This window comes from Ostrea edulis, chromosome 4 (assembly GCF_947568905.1).
Source record: "Ostrea edulis chromosome 4, xbOstEdul1.1, whole genome shotgun sequence".
Lineage (NCBI taxonomy): Eukaryota > Metazoa > Mollusca > Bivalvia > Ostreida > Ostreidae > Ostrea > Ostrea edulis.
Window position 1 is genome coordinate 17,248,520 of NC_079167.1, and position 22,340 is coordinate 17,270,859.

A 22,340-nucleotide genomic window follows, 5' to 3' on the forward strand; every position below is an offset into this window, starting at 1 on the left:
AAAAACTGACTATACGCAGAACAAGCTCTTGCGTATTGAATCAGTTGAGAGATATAAACACCATATGCAGGTGATAATGGAATGTTGCTACATAAATATGGGAAGTTCACGATGGAGAAGCTTTGTCATACAGTCTGAAGTTTCTTGAGGAGTAAAGACAGAGGCTTGTGAGAACATTTAATGGATCCTGCAATGTGTCTCTGGTTGTAGTTTTTGTGAAATTTTGAAATCCAGTATAGGTACACTAACTCATATTTATAGAATTTCATATCTATGGGAAAATAATGATATAATTTTCATGACGTGTTTTTGAATATTTTTCAATTTTGATATGGAGTTCCATTTACAACCATAAATAAACTGCATGTATGACCATAGTCAACCATATTATCCTATTCAATTGTAACGTTTCTGTAGGTAATGGAGATGCATATTGTTATTTTGTGAGGTTTTGTTTATGTACTAAGTTTCAAATATTTCATTATAAGCTGTGTGTTTAAGTTTGAAAGATTTTTTTCTATTATGGTAGACAAACCTATCGAAGTTTTTACTATCCAAAGTATCAAAGTTTTAATTGATCAAAGAGTATCGAAGTTTTTCCTATCATAGTATCATAGTTTTCATTATCATAGAGTATGCAAGGTGAAGATAACGAATAGTGATCAATACCATAACTCCTACAAGCAATACAAAATAGATAGTTGGGCAAACACGGACCCCTGGACACGCCAGAGGTGGGATCAGGTGCCTAGGAGGAGTAAGCATCCCCTGTTGACCGGTCACACCCGCCGTGAGCCCTATATCCTGATCAGGTAAACGGAGTTATCCGCAGTCCAAATCAGTGTGCCAAGAACGGCTTAACAATCGGTATGAAACACGTCAGACAGCATTTTACACAATGATAGGTTGTATTGACGAACTAGATCGTTATAACGACCATATAATTTGCGAAATACAATCCAATTGAAATTAGATGTTGGATCCGCTTGCATACTCGCTACACAAACATCTAAAAACATCCCATAGAGGGTCACGTCAGAGGTCAAATTCGGTATCACTCTAGACTTATCGGCTTCAACAAACATTCAATGATTTTGCCAGCGGTGATTTCATTGGTCAATCGAATTTGACCTCTGACGTGACCCTCTACGGGATGTTGTTAGATGTTTGTGTAGCGAGCATGCGAGCGGATCCAACATCTAATTTTAATTAGATTGTGCGAAATGCTGACTTCAATCGAGACTGTTGAAACCCCTGTACCATCAAAGTATCAAAGTTTTTACTTTACAAAAGTAAACAAAAGTGTCAAATTTTTTACTATTATATTGGACCAAAGTCTCAAACTTTTTTTTACTGTATTGCAACTGGGACGTCTCTATATACGTGCAAAATTCTCGAACGGGATGTAAATCAAACAAACATACCATTAAAGTAGCCAAACATATCAAAAGACAACATATTACCTCTTTGTGTGGGGGTTGCAAACATGCTGTTTGCCTTTTGTGGCTAATGTTTTTTGTTTTGTATATATCATTCGATGATTTTTAGATATTTTATTTTGTCAAGTTTTTAATTTTAGTTGTATGATAGGGGAGATAACTTTATCATATTCAGGGATTTTTATAGAAGCAAGTTGTGCTGTCAGTATTGTCTAGATCTCCCCTTAGCTTGTTTTTGTTGTGTCCAGGGGTCCGTGTTTGCCCAACTATCTATTTTGTATTGCTTATAGGAGTTATGAGATTGACCACTGTTCGTTATCTTCACCTTGCATAGAAAAATATTTGTTTATTGTCATCTAATTAATGACAATATTTCACACAATACTGGTGTTATGTAATGTTTGTTGTTCCATCATTATATGGAACTTTGGCAGAGCACCAATATTACATAAGGAGAAGAACTCGTAAGTTATTTGAACTTGTTTCTGATCCTTTTGTATATCATGTATGTACAATAAAATATGTTCAAATCAATATTACATATATAACTTTACATTATATTAATTTTTTACTACACAGGAAGTTATTCAACTTATAGGACGTTTTTATTAAAGTGTTATTGTCAAGGATACTAGTACACTATAATTAACTACATTCTGTGTATAGCTATCAACCATACCAAGCAGATGACTGAACTTTAACCTATCCTTAGAAAAGTTTGGAAAAAATCTTAAAGAATTGATGTCAATACCTTGGCAATATTGTTTGCATGGCAGTACAGGTTGTCCATTTTTACATTCAGGATTATACACCGAGCACCAGAAATCTTTAGCATATCCATAACATTGATCTTCAAAAATTTCGGGGTACTTGGACGAAGATGCTGTCACTTCCAATAGCGTAGTATGACCGAATGCATTTGGTAGGGTTGTCAGACTATAAGCTGTATGGTTTTTGCATTGGTTGATGTTTACTTCATAACACTGTCCTGGAAAAAAAACAACCAGAGTTCCTTTGTGACTTTGATTGGGTTCATTTAAGTTCAGCTCTCAGCCGTTTTTATAATTTAAAAAAAAACGACATAGTGTTAAGGCCACCATCATATGATATTATTGAAAATGATTTCTCTCATACCTGGTACAACAGGCGGAGTTGTTGGCAAAATTTTCCCTGTGGATAAACGTAAAGATTTACTAGGTTTCATCATTTTTCATTGAATACCAATTTTCATGGTTGTGCCAGACCACGAAATAAAGTGATCAACGAAGCACAATGTTTTGCATAGAACATAGATAACTTTTCCACAAAAATTATGTACAATCGAAAAATGCATTGCTAGTATTAGACAATTCCACGAAATGAAAACTGGTGAAAACAGAGCATTATATAACAAGTTATACAAATGGCGACATTTTTGATTTCGCATTCCATTAGAATTATAATTCTAGTATCTATTTTGTTAAGATTTATCAGTATAACGTATAATGAAGCACGTTCGAAATCATATCCAGAAAGTTCTAGCTTAATACAATTACAAATAGCAATCGAATCTTTCAATTTGTTAATTAAAAGGGTAATGACATTCATAAAACTGACTGAGTGCTGTAATTTTTATTGAATTTGGTGACGCTCCAATCACTCCACTTCGAAAACCGGAAACAAGCAGCGACACCAGCGATGATTCTGTCCAATTGTAGACATTTATTGATGATGTTAACTTTATGGTAAAGTGGACGCCAGTCAGTTGTCCATTTTCTGGTCTGTAGTACAAAAATATAATCAGTCCCAGTCATTGAAGATAACGTTTCATCTTAAAATCGACCTATTAAAACACTTCAACTGTTATCTAAAATACCTGATCTCGTTAATAGTCGTAGAACTGAATTGTGATCGATATGGACTTTGTGTAAATATTAAACTCATCTGAAAATAATAAAATTATATAATCATTCTATGCCGTTGAGTAACAACACACAAAACAAAATATAGATCAGCAGCCTTGACGATTATCGATCGTACAACTTTGGAATATTTTAAATCCTATTCTCCATTCCTTGTGACCCATGGTATGTAGACATCGTGTCTTTCCAGTGCCAAAGTGTAGCCCTATACCCAATAACAATATTTCCAGGTTTTGTTTTGTATCCTTATACTGTAGGCAGACCCTTTGTGACTTTCACTGCCGGTCACTTGGTGTAGAAACAATCACTACTTATATAAGTCGTCTTAAGTTTGACGCGGTGCTCCAGATTCAGAATAGAATTCGGGACCTTCTCGTTGCAAAGCGACCGTCCTGATCGTTAGGCTACAACAACAGCATCATTAGTAGAAAGGGAGGAACAGATGAAGACATGGGATCAAGAATAGAAAAGATCAAGAATAGAAAAGGCAAGACATGCATTTATCACTTTAAGATCAATCTGGAAAAATAGAAACATCAGCTTAAGGAAAGACTTATCGAGAAAAACGTAAAATCAGTAACTAAAGATACATCAGCCATAATTTTAAACAGATCTCATTTAATACCGGTAAAAAATATTACTTCGCTCGATAGAACTCTTTACAAATTTTCCCAACTTTATTGAGAAATCATGGGAATAAATTACATTTTATATGATACATTGTATTCATTTTACTTATAAATTTAGTTTCCATTTTTATGATTTAAAAAAAAAATAGTTTGTTTGGAACAAGTGTCGTTAAGTAATGCAGCTGTTCGTCTTCGCGTCATGAGTATGCTGGAAACTGGAATGGATCAGAACAGGGTTGCAGAAGAATTTGGAGAACATCTAAATACCACATGATCCCTTTGGAGGCGCTATACCGTCAATTTGGAAGCACACAAGACCGTCCACGTTTTAGATGTCCGTGCGTGATGCCACACTGGCAAGACAATTTTTTCGACTTGTCCATCTACACTTCAAGTTATTCAGCTAGAACTCTCCCGGTCTGAATATGATAAGTTCAAGAACCATTCGTAACAGACTGCGGAAACATACGTAACATCGACACCAAGCGACCCGCCCCGTGATGTTGCAGCGACATCGCGTGGCTAGTCTGGCATGGTGTAGACATCGTTAGCGCTTTGGAATGCAAGAATGGTCACAATATGTCTCGTTTTCATCTACACAGCAGCACCGGCCGATCAAGAGTTTACCGAAGAGTTGTGAAAACGCTTCATAGACGCCTGCGCTGTATGTCAGTTTTTTGGTGGATATAGTGTAATAGTTTTAAAATGCATAACTGCACGTGGGGAAAACCCTCTTTGTGGTCATTGGTGGAAATCTAACAGGAATTCGGCACAGCAACGAAATTATTCAACATGTCTTGTCCTTCACCTCCGTAAAATGGCTTAAATATTGTTGCCAAACAGCGTTTAACCCTTCCTCCCAAATCTGCCATTTAATCTATCTTCTCCTTTGTCCAAAGTCGCAGACAACAATCCCGTGTTGCACGAGTTGTTCTTGACTTCCTTGGAAAACCACAAAGTCGATGTCTCGGCCTGCTGTTTCCCCCGATATTTACCCATTGAACAGGTTTGGGATGACATGGAACATTGTCTGTTTACTCATCCAAATTCACATTGGAATGGATGAGGAGCTGGTTCAAATTTGAAACAACATTTCACATTTTTTTAAATCTATATGGTTGTATTACTAATACGTCGTTGTCAGTCATGCATCGATGCTAATGACGGTCACACCCTATCATCAAATTATTAGGAAGTTGGATGCTCTCTGATTGGTCCAGATAATCTTTAATTTTCTGCCGTGTATCGCAGAGTTCACCGCACTATTAACTTTGGGAGGTTTACTCGGAATTTCTCTCTTAACCAACAATAGATTTGCTGACAGTTTTATCAACTGTTACAGTTTCTAGGTTTTTGGCTGTTGAAATATTGTTATTCATGATGTGCTATAATGCACGTTTTTATTTGTTGAAGGAATTAGAATGAAATGATGTGAAAATTTGTGTAAAATTTCTGATCATTTGATAAATCAGTTATTGACTTTTGATTTGGTATGTTCATGACTATACGACCTAGTCAACTATTGGTTAACCTGACCAGGTCCATATAGTCACGAGTAGACCTCATTAGAGGTCAATAACTGTATATTATTGACTTTTTGAATCTACAAATACACGACCTTTGTTCTTTTTGGTATTCTCGCTTAACATTACTGCAGACATTTGACATTTAATTATGATGCTAATTCATCTTAATTGTACCTATGATAAAAGTCTTATTTGAAGATATGCCAAGTTACTTTTTTCCATTAGTGTATTACTTATGCCCTTGTTAGCCTTGTGCTTCATGAAAGGTGACGATAATGAACAGTGATCAATCTCACAAGTCCTATAAGGAATACAAAATAAAGAGTTGGGTAAACACGGGCCCCTGGACATACCATATAAACATAAACGATTTAGTTTTGATCGCTATACGTGTTTGAATTGAACAGTCATTGGATTTTGTTTGCCCATTTTGAATGGCGTATTGAAATACGGGTAGATCTATATCAAACTACAGTATATATTATTCATATCTATTAAAACACGATTCTTTCTTGAACGGGAACGTAACCATGAAACTATTAGTCTCAGTTAGTAATCTATACTTCTAAATATAGAAATGTAATAACCGAGAGGATGATGCCGTATTAATTCTGAACACCATGTATACGTCACTACATTAGAATGAGACAATCCGTACAATGTTTAATCAGAATTACTCTGTATTCTGAACAATTTTAGGATTCTCTCAGTCTATCGATATAAATTGGTAGATGCCAGTTTAATGAAAACAGAATGGCTACGATACAGCAGGATTAGTATCGGAAACAACACATGACATTTGTAACAAGTTTTCTTCTGGTACAAAAATAGATGAAACCATGGATTTTCTGCCAGCTTTGATATTGCTGACGAGCAGGATATTATTAAGACGGGGCTTTATTGCTAATATCGGCGGTCTGAAAAGTGATGTCCACTTTTAATTTTCTACGAAGCAAAGGGGATGTAGAAGACAATTGCTGGAATTCTCAGGTGGCTTATAGAGACGGAGAGGTCGAAAATCACCGAGTCGAGTAAGAACACAGATTCACATGATATGCATAATGCGTATGCATACGTCAATCAGCTGTTGTTTTCAATTGAAAGTGATCTTATTACATGTTTTTGAATCAGTCTAATTGACAGTGAATTATTTCAGTAGTATTGAGTTACTCTGTGTTAGAAACACACAACAAATTAGTGGATTTACTTGTCATCAACAAGTACATCATTTACATTGAATTTGTGATATTTTTTACAGTGATTCTCGAAAAGTTAAACAAACTTTACATAAATGGTGTAAAATATCAGATACACAACTGATGGATGCAAAATATATTTAATTTGGAATTCACATCAAAATCATTGTCTTATTTCAAAATCGTTACAAATACGATACTGTTTATTTGCAAATTTGATTGAAAACTTCATGAATTTGTGATCTAGTTCACAAAAGTTGAAACAGTCTCTCAACTGGGAATTGCTGTGCACCGACATCACCCATCATGAAGTAGAATTTTAAGTTTGGCTTTATGCTTAGAATGGCAAACACATTTTGAAATTTGAAATGAAGTGTATTTTCTGAATTCTAGGCAAAAACGTTCGATACTAGCGCCACGTCAAACCTAAGGTGGAGTGTCAAGCATCCGGCCATTCTCTACCCAGAGTTCCGTGCGCACCTCGCACTACACCTCTGTCAACGGCTTTTTACAGAAATCTTGTAAAAGTTTCTTTGATCCAACATTTATGTTTTGGACTAAATATTTAGTCGTATTATATGTTTTTGGTGCAATCAAATTGATGCTTACTGTAAATAGTTTAAAATCGCCGTTTTCTGATCATAAATTTGGAACTACTTCGTAATATGCGTATGAATGTAGGATATACACGTGGTGGAGATTTAAATGTAAACATGGAATCAAAAGTAAGAAAGGCTGTAAAAATACGATAAAACTTGTAAAATAAGAGACAAACAGCTAAACGGTAAATATGCACTTACTAAAGTGTCAGTTGGCTATGAAAAGAGCCTAATGTATCACATGTTGCCTGAACTTTTAGAGGGAAAGGAAACCGAGAATGATTGTTTATATCATGTGATTATATTGTCACGTGATTTCAAGCGTTGACAGAGGTGTATGTGAAGCATGCGTAACGCGCCCTCTGTTGAGAGAATGGCATCCGGCATTAACATCCGGCATTAAAAGTGAAAGTCAAGCATCCGGCATTAAAAGTGAAAGTCAAGCATCCGGCATTAAAAGTGAAAGTTACGGGTCTTTCACAGGTCTTTCGAAATTCAAAAACGGAGAAGCATTGGCACAATAAAGAAACCATACTGTCATGGTCTTGAGTGCCATACATAGGTAAAAAAAAAAAATCACGGCACTTCACTTAGAGCTGGTGATTTCTCGACAGAAGTGAAAAATCTTGAATGGGAGGTACATGTAAAACAATAAACAAAGCAAACAAATTTTGATACATCTATATTCTGGGCCTACATCAGTACACATAAAAAAAATGCATTGCCCATGTGACGGAGGTGTCATACCTGATATAAAAATGTCCTAGAAAAATACTGGTAAGCTATCGACTGTTTTTCTGAATAATCTGTATTGTAGGAGGAATAGGGTCCAGCTATTATAATCAGGCTTCCGTTAAATGTGTCTGTTTGGTAGGAAACTGCAAAATCAACAACGTGATCAGAAAAATAAGTATAGAGAAAAATAAACATGTTTGTACCATATTTTATATCAGAAATTCATATCAGACAAGAAAAAAAAAAAAAGATAAGCTATGAGCATGAATATACGTGTCCATTCTTTAATACGGGTGAAACGGCGTACTTTACTTCTTACGAGTCGGTCGTAGTGACTGATCAAAGAGGATACAAAATCATAAACCTACTAATAGACTATACTTACACAAAGGCACGTGTGTAGGTGTGGTGGTTGCGTAATCATTGGGGTGTGTGGTGTCTTTTCCTTTAAAAAAAATTGTTTAATATTTAACAAGTATGACATGTTTCAAAACAATCAAACAATGTCCAGGCAACAAATTTTATACATTTGATATAGATTTTTGGAAGATCCCTAACAGGGGAGAGAATATGAAATTGGGAAAACCTTCTGGATTACTACTGTTTTCTCACTACATAAATTTTCAAAAACGCAACTTTGTTTGAATTCTTCTATTTCATTTTTCTATGTTTTTTATATGCTAAGTTTGTGAGAAGAAATTGATTGAATTGAATATATAATTTACATTGACCGACAATAAAAAGATGGAACATACTTTGTGCGGAACTAATTAAATATCCAACTAAAAATCCAATCACGGCGACACAGCAAATAATGAAGCCGATGATGCATAGCTTTCGTTTTTTCGTCGCTTCGTCCTTTTCCTTAAATTTGATCTCTGGGATTTCGTCAGCCGGGGCATAGTCTTTAGAGCGTGGTTTCTTTTCAAGGGTACCATCTAAATTGAACTTCGCCTCTTCTTGTTGGAACAACGGATTGTCATAGCAAGCCTGAAGAAGGGTAACATTTTCGTCACATCCTTTATAACTTCTTAAATGAAAAACTTGCATCGGAATCTTATTAACAGTCCCACTCATTTTTTTTATAACTCATAAAATTATTGTATCAGCTTAATTGAGTTCATGTCGAAAAAGAACTGCTCAATGGACATCAACCTGAAATTTTGTTTGAACTTTTTGCAAGACGGTCGTCTGGAAGGACCAGCCATCATAAGATTCTGATAGGAGAAAAAAAAATCTAATCAAGTATTCATTGGATCCCAGGAATCGATCCTGTATAACCAAACTCAAGCCGTGTGAACGGGGTAATTATTGTTCCAACCTGCATACCATTTAGTCCCTATTACGTGATCTTTCATGGATTTCATCAAAAAGTCTTTTTTGAAGACAGCGGCTATTAGTAAACACTTGGAAAGAAATTACATGTCATCTTCAAAGAACATTGAACATAGGAAATTGAAAAGATGTGCAGAATATATATCGACGTTTTGTACGACTACATGCATTTTCCCTACATATTTAACCGTATGTCTCCATTTAATCAACTTTAATTAATTTCCGTGTAGAAGAATAAGCCACGCCAGGTACAACAACCTCCTCTGATTGGGTTCGGCTTACATTTGTTGGGGTTTTTAGTACATAGCATGTCCATAATAATTAACAAATCAATTGAATTTAATATAAATATAATATCTTCATTATTCCGGGGAATGGTTTTAAATGAGAGAAGGAGAGAAAAATTGAGGAATACATCTTCTTCTAGTTAGAGTTACTAGAAAATTAAGGGGGATGGTGATGTGGGGGTCAGAACGTTGAGTGCGCAAAACGCAATACGATAAAAAAAAAAAAATAATATATACTACTAGTAATACCGGTGATTTGTTTCAGAAAAAGAGCGAGTCTTAGATTAAGAGATAAAGATTAAAGTAATCATGGCAAACACATGCAGTAATGTCCAAATGAGAGACGGGGATTAGTAAAACGTTAACCAATTTCAAAATCGATTTGATGTAAAGAAACCCTACATGAATTAAAAAAAAACTGATCTCATGGAAACACTAGGAAATTTTATCATGGTGCGTATTAAACGAGCGTCATTCATAACCATTTAGAACATTTTTAAAATCCAAATATAAGTGGTAAAATGTGGACTGTGAAAATATACAGATCACTTAATGAAGGTCATGAAAAATTGTTACGGTAATATCATAGAAACTTTAAAGTTTGATCAATCCAGTCAATCCGAAAGACTAGTTTTTCATATGATATAATGCATTGTTTCAACATATTCCAAGTTCTAAAATAATGCCCTCGAAAGACCTTTAGGAGAAAATTGATTTCCCTCAAAATTTGTTTATGCTGATTGAAGAGAGGCGATTGAATTGTAAATCCAATCTGGAAGAACACAAGATTTAAGATTGATACAAAGTGAAAGAGAGGTTTTATGACATGTCCTAGGTAATTTACACAGTCACTGGAGATGGATGTTGGAGACTTGGCTGTTTGTTATATTTTGTATATGACCTAAAGGGCATATCATTCTTAGTTCGACGACACTAATTACAGAGCTTCCTGCAACGGAAACGTCGACCAAACGAAAGAACATCGACCGACACAAAGGATATATGTAAAGGAATGGACATTTGTTACCGTTTAGCCAATAACAACACGACCCAAATCTCTGAACTAGACCTGTATAGCGAACGTTCTTTCAGATATTTAATGTGTAGATTCTGGCTTCAGATATTTAATGTGTAGATTCTAATGTATAGATTCTGAATACTAAGGAAATAATCAAGTACTGGTCCATTATATCGTTTTATATATATATATATATATATATATATATATATATATATATATATACATATAACTATGAAACTGAAACATTCAAGTCAAACTGCCTGAAGAGCCGTAAGGCATTAGTACTAGCAGGAACTGCATGATCGTTGATTATTATGTGATCATTTTGGAGTTTATTCTTTTGAATTATATATATATATATATAAAACGATATAATGGACCAGTACTTGATTATTTCCTTAGTATTCAGAATGCCAGAATCTATACATTAGAATTTACACATTAAATATCTGAAGCCAGAATATACACATTAAATATCTGAATCCAGAATATACACATTAAATATATATATATATGTAATTATGTATATATATTAACTTAATCTTAATCATTTATTCCAACACGGATGGTGAGGAGAGATAACTTTTGATCAGTTCGTTTAAATGATGAATAAAAAAACCGATATATTTTCGGTTAACAATGCATTTCAATCAAACAGATGCCCATTTTTGATATACTTACATTTCAAATGTTTTTGTCTTTGTTATCTCTACAAATTGCAATGATAACCATTTCCTCACATTGCAGTTGTATACAATGCTCGTATGAATACAGATAAGTATGATTTTAACTTAACGTAGTATCTTAATTTGATGAAGTACAAATGAATTTCTTTTTTAAAAATACATGAGGGTATAAACTCCAATGCTTCACGCTGGCTTATTTTTCGCAAAGTGCTAACGCGCGTCATGAAGTATGCCGGAGTGAGGTGTCCCAGTTCATGTACTTTCATGTAGTTTCAAAAATGAAATTTATTAAATATGATTGGTTTTGAGATGTCCTTGTAGTACATTTCGTTGATTAAAAAGATCCGTATTTAGAATATTTTAAATTTAAGAACTTATTTAATAATTATCAATATTACTTCAAATCTTAAATGATATCATGTGAAGTATTACAAGTTAAAATGCACCATGTGACTGATGTTTGGCCAATCAAATACTTGAAGGTATCGCCATAAAATATACTCGAAGCGACACTTATTCTGAGAATGATCTCAACGTATTACGCAATTTGTTTCAAAAGGGTTAGGCATTGTAAAATGGTGATTACAGTATTCCCTTTCTATGGTATATCTTAAACTATACTTAAATTATACATCAAAAAGTGCATACATAGCTTCAATTGACCGAAGTAGATTTCTTTAAAACTTAATAAGTAAATGTACTGCACTGGTACTAAATATTTGTACGGATTTAAGATATTCATTACTAATCTTGAAAATAAATAATGCATGTTGTATTATTTCCGTTTAATAGTTGTTCCGTTTTGTACCAATCAAATTAAGATCCGCTCACATACTCACTGAGCGGATCTAACATCTAATTCTAATTAGATTGGTGTTGTACACGTTTGAAAATTTAGTATAGATAAAAAATGATGACCTAGTTGCTGTAGCCTGTATCATGTCAAGATTCAAAACTCTCAATAAACTATCTTACGTAGTTGGTTTCCTTATTTACATTATATATGAAGTACACGTATTTTCTACAGTTGATTTTTTGATTTATTTTATATACAACTGTTCTAAAACAGAATTCTTACACCGAATTTACTAACCAGCACTTATCAGCACTGTAAATTGTTTTGTGATTATAGATAAACGTCATACATAATAGTACATAAAATACTATGAAATTTTATGATACTATGAAATAATATATTAGACCTGTATATTTCGCATGCATATTTACAGTACAATACAGCACATCTACACAGAAAAATGTTCATTCCTCATATGTATTGGTCAGTCTGTTCTTATTCAGTTTATGATTCTTTGTATCGTTTTCCCTCAGACCTTTTTTGTTTAATAAATGTTGACTGGCAATCCCGGGTAAACACATACATTGTTGCAATCATCTCATGTTTGTCTACTTGTGGACTCTGAATTAGAAATAAAGTATTCATTGTTTTTGAATGCCAACTTTTGGGTTGTATTGTATATATGTTTTTTACACTTTGTTCTCTGTTTTTAAATCTTACAGTATTTTGTTTTATATCAGGGGAGATTATATTAGGCAACTTTCAATAGCAACAATGTATGATATATTTATGGGTGATCTCCCCTTTTTACAGTGTCATTTTTTATTTCTACATTAATTTGTTTTTATATCAGGGGAGATCACTACGCAATTCTAAGTAGTACCAATGTATATCATTCTGGGTGATCTCCCCTTTTTACATTGTCATCACAATAAATGACAATTCACACAAGTAATGTTGTCTGTCTTACTGTTGGGGTCAGAGCAACACGTTTCTGTGATCATCATTAAACGGGTATTACATAAAAAGAATTCTGTATTCATACATTGCCCCTATGTTTCTTTTTATCTCTTTTGTACCTCGTGTACCATAATATATGTTTTGAGAGAGAAAAATGAACTTGAAATGAATTCTGCTAAAATACAGGTAAAACTCAGGTAAAACACAGATGGAGGGCAGGTGGTCGTGGTTATCATAACTTCATTCACGCCTACTACCCCACACCTACCTGTGTTATCATAAGGTTGCATAACGGGGACCAGTTAAAGTTAATTTAGTTTCTCTAAACCACAACGCCATCACTTTCACACCCGAAGACCGTACACCGCATAGAAAGATCAGTTTACGGTATGTGAATTAATTACCTGTCGTATCTACCTGGATAGGTAACTAAAAGGTCAGTCGTGATGCGTCAACATGTACAGTAACTATAAGACAGATTGTATGTATTCGTACATATATTTTATTTTATTTCTTAATGATAAAAATCTACTAAATTGTTATTTTCAATTAAATAAAAACTGTACCTACAATTGTCATGGAAAACAATCTTCCCAGCAAAGATTATGGTGGCTGATTTGTGCCACTTAACAATTCGTCGTCTTTTCGTTATTTCGAGATGAAAAGACGACAAAACGATAATTAGCGACTTTTCGCCCTGAAATAACGAAAAGACGTAAAAATGCCGGCGAAAAGACGACAAAGAAAACCTGCCAATTAGCGACCTAACTTGTCATCTTTTTGCTTGGCGTTTTTCGTTATTTCAAGGCCACCATAAGAATTTCATATTTTCTCCGCTTATTGGTTTAAACAAATTTTAATCTGATCGATGAAAGAAATCGTTGAAATCTTGAAACTAATTTTAAAAAGGTACAATAGTCTCGACATTCTGTAAACAAATTTGACCTAAATTTTAAAGAACTGTCATTTTAACAATCAATTAATAGATTACTTATAAAGATCTTACATACGCGGTGTCAAACAAAACAGAGAAAAATCAAGCTGGAGCAATACCCACACGTACAGTTCTCAAAAAATTATGTAGCTGATTTTCAGCTGAAAGTACTAAATCGGCACTGGTAGTATAAAAATAATATCAGAGAGAGAGAGAATAAAAAACCCACACACACACAAACCCTATTTATGCTAAATGCTAAAATATGTATGTTGCATGTATGATTGATATCATATTGGATTTCACAGTAAAGACAATTTCATGCGATCCTAAGGTGCTAGTACACCATGTAACAATGTGTATATTTGCCCTGTTCTTCCTTTCTGTATCTTATTATAACGATATATATTAATTGTTTTTATCTTCAATTTTTCATATTAGTTCTCAAGTTCAATGGATTAAATGAATCTCATAAAATTGACGTTAAACACGTTAATTTACGTGTGTTTTCTGTACAATGGAATATTCTAGTGATTGACAGTCGTAATCAGCAATGATAGATGAGTGTTCTCATCTTGGGGCATGATGGGGTGCAAGTTCCTCTCACCTACGCATGGCAAAGTTTCTTAATCAACAGAATCACCATTCCTAACTGGTCGGGTGATTTGCACATCACCACTCTCGTTCTATACGCGTGTTTATAAACATTTCTTATTTATTTAGATTACTGAGATGCTATTATCCTGCATGTGTTGCGTATCCATTTACACGTAACTCACCGCTACAGAGCAAGCAAAAACTTTTAGATAAGCTGAATAGGAAAGTTCTTTTTTGTTCAAAGGCTTATTATAACAGTTTTTGTTAACTGTTAAATGATTTTACCCTGCAATTTATGTTGTACGTACTTTAACTTGCGAACAATCGTGTTAACAGCAGTTAATTTGTTCTCTACCGTATAAGTCGTCGCAACGTTCTTCTGAATTTTCTGTCGTAAACCCGTCTATAACTTTCTTTCCTCGTTTTTATTTATTTACTTTTATTTTTTAATTAATTTATTTATTTTTTAATTTCAGGGTGAATGATATTTTTGACAATATTGCCTATGACACAGTCTGTAAATTACAGAAATATCAAAATAAAATAAAAAGCCTTTTTGAAAAAATAGCTAAACTTTACATTTCTTACCTGAAACAATGACCGTATATAGGAATATCCCCCGGAAGGATTTCTCCGTATACGCGGCATGATTTTCAATAGATGTCTTGTTCTTCACTTGATCATTTCGCGTCATTTGTTAATAATAAATCAAAATGCAGCAAAAGTTTCTTTAAATGCGTATTACTGTTATCCATACACAAAAGAAATATCAAAGTGAAACTATGCACTTCACCGAGAGATGAAAACTATTGTTCTGTTCTCAAAATCGATAAGACTCCGGGGAAAAAACTCCTTCACAACAAATTACACCTCTGATGTTCAATAGAGACGATGGTGATTAGGGAAATAGTATATACATACACATTAATTCCTCTCAAAGTAGACGTCCAGTCATAATCGCGGGAAGACTGATTTGACGGGTCGGTAAGTACAGGCCAATAGTGTCTTATATTAGATCAATTACATCGTAGTGTAGTTTTAGAAGGTATGCAACTGCATGTGCGGACATCTTGCTCTCGTAAATCATTAATGCTCATCTGTTTTCCAGTTTTTGTCTGTCATTTTACAGTCCTCAAAAAGACATTATCATCGAATGAAAATAATGGAAGTAAGTGATAATTTGTTTTTAAAAACCTTATCTCTTTCGCTAAATGAAGTTGTAACAGACACATATGGTACGCATGCCACTTAGCGAATAGTGTTCGATATAGTAAATTGTTTTATAACGATTTGGCATTGAACGTAAGTAGCATAGAGATTTCAAAAAGAATATACCATGATGAAAGACCTTTGCATGGGTCATTTTAGAAAAGTGATATAGGAAAGGATTTCATATTTGACTTGCGTGATTGACTAATATTTTCTAAACTTCACTATTTACAAAGTATTTTCTTCGTCATCCACCGGTGACCGTGGAATGCGGTGGGGGTATTTTTGTTTGTTGGTTGGTTGTTGGGTTTTTTTTTTAGGATATAAACAACCTTAATAGTCACCATTCTTTAGCAGACCTCCCAATGTCTATCTTATATCATTAACAAACTTATCTTCTTAAAATGTTAGCCAAGTTTAGACTTTTCCTCTGCTTTCGTAGCAATTTCGTTGTTGAAAGAGACATTTTTTAAAAAGGTATGACTTGAAAGATTAAATCTGTATTAGCTACATGTATTTCTTAAGTTATAAGATTTTTCAAATCACCCCCCCCCCCCCAACCAGTCCAATTCTAAATATATGCTAATTTGATGGGTAACTTTTAAAAAGAGTGGACCCTTTCCAACTGCACGCTTTCCGTCTGTCTTTCAATATTTTGCCAATTTTTTCCTTGCTTATAAAAAAAGGGTTCCGTATTATTTGGACTCGTAAATTAATTAATGAAATTTTCAATCACATCCCCCTTTTTATGGGACGGTTATTTTTATTAAGATAATTACATAATGCGTATCAAATTGGGTTGTCAAATTACCCAATTTAGGTCGGTGCATTGTAATACCACACTGTAGTTTTTAAATGTAATTCTAAAAGTACTAGAAAAATAACTACCAGAAAGGACTCCTCAAGGAATCTAATTCATATATCACATGCTCTTGTGCTAATGACAGAGAGCAGTGATTGTCTTCTTCTACCAGATTTACATTTCCATGCTGAGGAACTGCAGGGTCAACTACATTCACTTTGTATAAAGAGAAATACTGAAGGCTCTAAGTGTAGTCAACTTAGTGGGAACGTCTGACGTGACCTTGACCTCATGACTAAAAATTTATACGTGTCTTTCTTTAATGGTCAACTACCTTTGTATAAAATATATCAGCTTTATATTGAAAAATGTTCAAGAAATCAAGTCACAAGAAAGTGATAATGAACAGACAAACAGACGCCCGCAATAAATAGGCAATTACCATTCTATGTAAAGGATATGAATTCTTCATGTTGAAAAGTTTTCGAGATTTTGTGTCACAATCAAAATATATTAAACTTGGATAGAAGGCCCATGTGACTCCATAATACAGTGGAACCTCGGTAATCCGGACTCCATTAATCCTTCCGGGAGGTTTTTCTGGGGAATTTTTACACGTTATTTTGCATTGTTAATCCGGAAATCTGTGTTCCGGATCTGAACGGTCTCCTTTTTTTATATACTACAAAACGACAATAACTGTACACAATGACAAAGGGAAATACCAGAGAGGTTCCGCAACATTCTCTACCCAGAGTTCCGTGCGCTCCTCGCACTACGGCTTGCGTAACGCGCCCTCTGGTGAGAGAATGGTTCCGCAGAGGTGGGATACCAAATTTATTTCAGGAAATATCATTCAAATATATCACTAAAATTGCTTCTTTAATGAATTTGAAATTGTTTTTGTTAGATATAACTGAAATTTAAATTCACCATTTACATACTTGTATGAAAGGTGAAGATAACGTACAGTGATCAATCTCATCACTCCTATAAGCAATACAAAATAGATAATTGGACAAACACGGACCTCTGGACACACCAGGGGTGGAGTCAGATGCCTAGGAGGAGTAAGCATCCCCTGTTGACCGGTCACACCCGCCGTGTGCCCTATATCTTGATAAGGTAAACGGAGTTATCCGTAGTCAAAATCAGTGTGCCAAGTACAGTCCCATGCCTTGGGAATTCCAACAGACTGTTAGAAGACCTGATCACCAGACCACGAAGATATTGTCAATGAGGAACTCTAGATTATTTTTAATTTCAACTTCAGAGTACTTGTGCGTGGAATCAGAATGATGTTTAACAAAGTAATTTTTTGGATGACTAATCACTAGATATGAATAATTCCGTTTCCCAATTTTGTTGAAGAAGCAACTGTCTATGATGTCAAAAAGTATAGTCTTAAATTTATCGTGAGGAATGGTCGTATAAAGTGTTGAAAAGTCAAAGATTTTGATGTTGATTTGAGAAAAGTTTTGCGATTTCAAGTTAAGTTACATTTTAATGAATTTTCAAAAATTCCATTCATTTCTTACACAAACACGTCATCCAGCCTTTGTTTTACTTGTAATAAAAAGTGCTTTTGGTTTATATTATGGGAATCCCATATATTTCCAAATCTTAAAAAAAATATCAAACCTTCTTTTTTTTTCTTTTTTTTTTTTCATTCAACAACCAAAAGGTGAACGTTTTTGAATTACATACTTCTAACATTTCATGGTACACACTATTCAAAATGCAATTATCTGATTTTTTAAAACTTTAACCTGTATTTAATCATTCTATATTTCCTATCTAAGATAAGAGGAGTGCGTCCTAATTCCGAGTACACTATCATGGAAACAGTATTCTTCTTAAACTTTTTTTCTTTTTTGCAAAAATCTAAATGAATATTCTCCAGTTCATTTGCTGGGTTTAAACCCCAGACTTCACAACTATTTGCTATACTACTAATATAAGTGTCGAACAATGTCAACTTTGTTCTATCAATTAAGATTAATTGTATGTTGCGGGACGCTTGAGATTATTTCACTGATGTAGAGACGTCACCACTGCCGGTGAAGGGCTGCAAAATTTAGGCATATGCTCGGCGCTTATGACCTTTGAGCAGGAAGGGATCTTTATCGTGCCACACCTGCTGTGACACGGGACCTCGGTTTTTGCGGTCTCAAACAACAAAAGATTGTTCCGTCTCAGAAAATAAAACAGTATCATCAGCATAAATGACCAAAAACAAAGCTATTTCTCTAATTTCTACAGGTATACACATGATTTCAATAAATTGTATATCAAAATCATTTATATAGAAGGAAAATAACAATGGGGAGAGTGTCTCCCCTCGATCAAGCCCTCTTGGCATCTGAAAAACTTTGACGACTAATTTTTGTGCCTTACACGTTTTTATGTTAGAGTACATTTACTTTATAACATTTAACAATCAATTCCATATTTCGATAATTTAAAAAATAATATATCTCTATCAATCTTATCAAAAGGCTTTTGACAATCTACAAGGCAAAACACATTTTTTTAACTTTTCGCAAGCGTTCGTCTTACTAATTAAAGTAGAACAAAAATAGAAGCACTTGTACACATGGGGCTAAGCCCGTTTTAGGCCCGGGAACTCTGTGATACCATGAATATAGAAAGGGGTCTAACTCTGACCCAGATAAAAAAAAAATACCCACTTGCTTCAAATGCCTTAAAAAATCAGAAACTAGGTGCGATATGCGTAATTTGCCGGTCTCTTTGAATAGATTGCAATTGAATAGATACTTGGAAAAGAGCTAGGGTAGTCCCATTGTACAAAGCAGGTGATGAGCATTTGGTAAATAATTACAGACCAGTTTCTATTTTACCAGTTGTCAGTAAGATTATTGAACGACATGTCTTCAATTCCTTTTATGATTATTTATCCACAAACAAATTAATTACAGATAGTCAATCTAGATTTAGGCCAAGTCATTCATGTGAGACAACGTTGAATGGTCTTACTGATAAATGGTTCAAAAGCATGGACGATGGAAAGCTTACAGGGGTTCTGTTTATTGACTTGCGTAAGGCCTTTGATACAGTCAACCATGAAGTACTTTTGCATAAACTTATGTCTTTTGGAATTTGTCACAATACTTTTAAATGGTTTCAATCATATCTTACAAATCGTAAGCAATGTGTCAGTTGGAGAGGTGTGTTATCTAGAGAAAAAAGTATACCCATAGGAGTTCCTCAGGGATCAATTTTAGGACCATTATTTTTTATTTTGTACTTTAACGATTATCCAAAATGTCTTAAACACTCTTCAGTTACAATGTATGCAGACGACACTTCACAGGGAGTGAGTGATAAATCTGTTGATGTTATTGAATCAAAATTGCAAGAGGACCTTAAGTTGGGTGCAGAATGGATTCTTCAAAATAAACTCAGGCCATCCTTTAAAAAAAAATGAATGTTTGCTGTAACGCGACCGACCCACTCAAAACACCGCGATTCAATTTTTTTATGGCTACTCTGAAAGTTTTTTTTTTATTTTTGATCGAGATCGAGATTCAAAAAAAAAAATCCAACATGGTGGACAAGTTGATGGTCACGTTTACTGTTACCGTCAATTTATAAAGCAATACATGCTGTATATCTGACGGTAAATAAATTGAAAAATAAAAGAACAAATTTAATAGCATATATGAAATTGAATATACTTCATAAACCTGTCGTATCAGTAGATTATGTCAATTCATGAATCAAATTGTCTTCCTGACACCGTCAGTGACAGCAGTTCCTCGTTATCTCTGATGTGCATTGACCTCCGAGGTCATCAGTTGCTGCCAACCCACACACTGATTCTACATATCATGCGTGTTCATATGATCAATTAGTGTTTTAACGGACTTTGACAAAAATTAAAAATGATACGCCACAGTAATGACTTGGGTGACCAGCAGTCCCAATTGTAAGTTGAAACTAGGTCTAGCAGATATGCGTTCGACGTTTTAATGCAGCCACCAAGTACCTAAAATGTGCTTAAGGTTTTGGTTAATAAACCACGATTCACAGATTTTCAAAATGGAAGACATCTAAACATTTAAATATATAGATAACTTTATTTCAGTATCTGTTGAAGACTGACAAGTAATTACACTAGTATTAATAGCAACCCCTTTTTATATTGCCTATATATACCTATATATTTTTGAAGTCTGAATGCTGTCCGTGTCTTGTGTACTTTAGTTTGTAAAAGTAGGCACACTAAAAGTGAGATTTTTGAATGTTATTGGGATATGACATGAAGTTGGTACGTGATCAAATCTACTATAACGCCCTTCGGGCGTTATAGGATTTTATCACGTGACCAACTTCATGTCATATCCCAACAACATTCAAAAATGATATCTTATTTCTTAAATAAACTCATTGTCTACTTGGTAATGTTATATAGAACAGAATGTAAATATAAATATATACCAGTACCTGTTTATCGCGATATATTTACATTCTCCATTGAAGACTCGACTCCAATTCAGTTCTCGAAGTAAAGTTATAAGTTTTGAAATCTCTAATCTGTTGTCTTAATACTGTTAATCGCAATTTTGCTCATTTACAAATCAAATTAAAAAAACAACAACAAAAAACCTACCTACCTACCCACACTGAAAAATCTGAGTCGCGTTACAGCAAACATACAATTTTTTAAGGATGGCCTTAAGGATTATTTTATGTTTAGAAAGGTTGTCTTTCTGTTCAAAGTTTTAAATAATCAAATGCCAAATTACCTAAACGTGTTTAAATATACAAGATATGTGAATTGCCGCCAAACCAGGTCGAATGATTATATGTCTAATTTATTATATTTACCAAGAGCTAAAACTGAAAATTTTAAATGTTCATACAGCTACACTTCTGCATTCCTTTGGAACAAACTGTCTCAAAATGTTCGAAACTCTGGTTCGGTTGGCATTTTTAAAGCTGTGTATTCGATAGAATATTTTCAAAGAAGTAGCACTTAAACATCGTGCTTTCCTCTTTTTGTTCAGGTGTGCCAAATGTAGTTGTGAAAAAGCAATATTAATTAATTTGACAAGGTATTTAGTTAAACATTCATTAAAAACATTAAAATATTCGTTTAACAGATTGTCAAACGCTTGATAACATGAGTTATATCCACTTGTGATCAGCCTAAATTCAATTCCAGATAAACAGAATTATCCATCTCTGTCCGGTCTATTACAGGAATTGAGAGTTCTGATTTGACGAAGATATACATATAAATAACCCTATGAGAAATGGACTTTCGAGCTTGCATGGGTTACTATGGCATATACCATCAAAGCCGAATATATATATATGGGGTTTTAATTATAGTATTTTTCTTCTCTAGCAAGCACAAACCTACCTGAAGGCATAGTTAATGTTTGTTTTAGTATAAGCGATATGAAAGAAAAGTCATGTTCAAAGGAATTTTATTTCAAACCAAAAGTATAAACGGTGCAATGCAAAACAGTCCACGGGTTGGTTAAAATATTCGAGTGGAAAGGGGCGGTGATATTTAAAACTGGTACATTGCATATACTATACATATGTATCACTGACCAGACCAGAAGCAGATTGGATTCCCTCACACTCTCCAAAATAAAATACCATCGGAGAAAAGACCACCATTCATAAGTTAGCGCAGTGCATGGACATGATTGA

General features: G+C 34.1%; 1 protein-coding gene across 3 annotated transcripts in view; it reads right to left on the bottom strand.

Moving 5' to 3' along the window:
• LOC125670190 (atrial natriuretic peptide-converting enzyme-like) overlaps positions 1 to 22,340 on the bottom strand; it is a 40,635-nt gene that overhangs the window by 13,029 nt on the left and 5,266 nt on the right. The window contains exons 1-8 of one of the 3 annotated variants that reach the window (XM_056162097.1): positions 15,230 to 15,604; positions 8,781 to 9,015; positions 8,411 to 8,470; positions 8,038 to 8,168; positions 3,295 to 3,362; positions 3,036 to 3,199; positions 2,574 to 2,609; positions 2,191 to 2,427 (exon numbers count right to left, since the gene is read on the bottom strand). In XM_056162097.1, coding sequence (XP_056018072.1) covers positions 2,191 to 2,427; positions 2,574 to 2,609; positions 3,036 to 3,199; positions 3,295 to 3,362; positions 8,038 to 8,168; positions 8,411 to 8,470; positions 8,781 to 9,015; positions 15,230 to 15,289 — 991 coding nt within the window. In that variant the 5' untranslated portion in view covers positions 15,290 to 15,604. Of the gene's footprint in view, positions 1 to 2,190; positions 2,428 to 2,573; positions 2,610 to 3,035; positions 3,200 to 3,294; positions 3,363 to 8,037; positions 8,169 to 8,410; positions 8,471 to 8,780; positions 9,209 to 15,229; positions 15,605 to 22,340 lie in introns of those variants that run through there. The other 2 variants (XM_048905217.2, XM_056162096.1) reach the window with 2 other exon arrangements.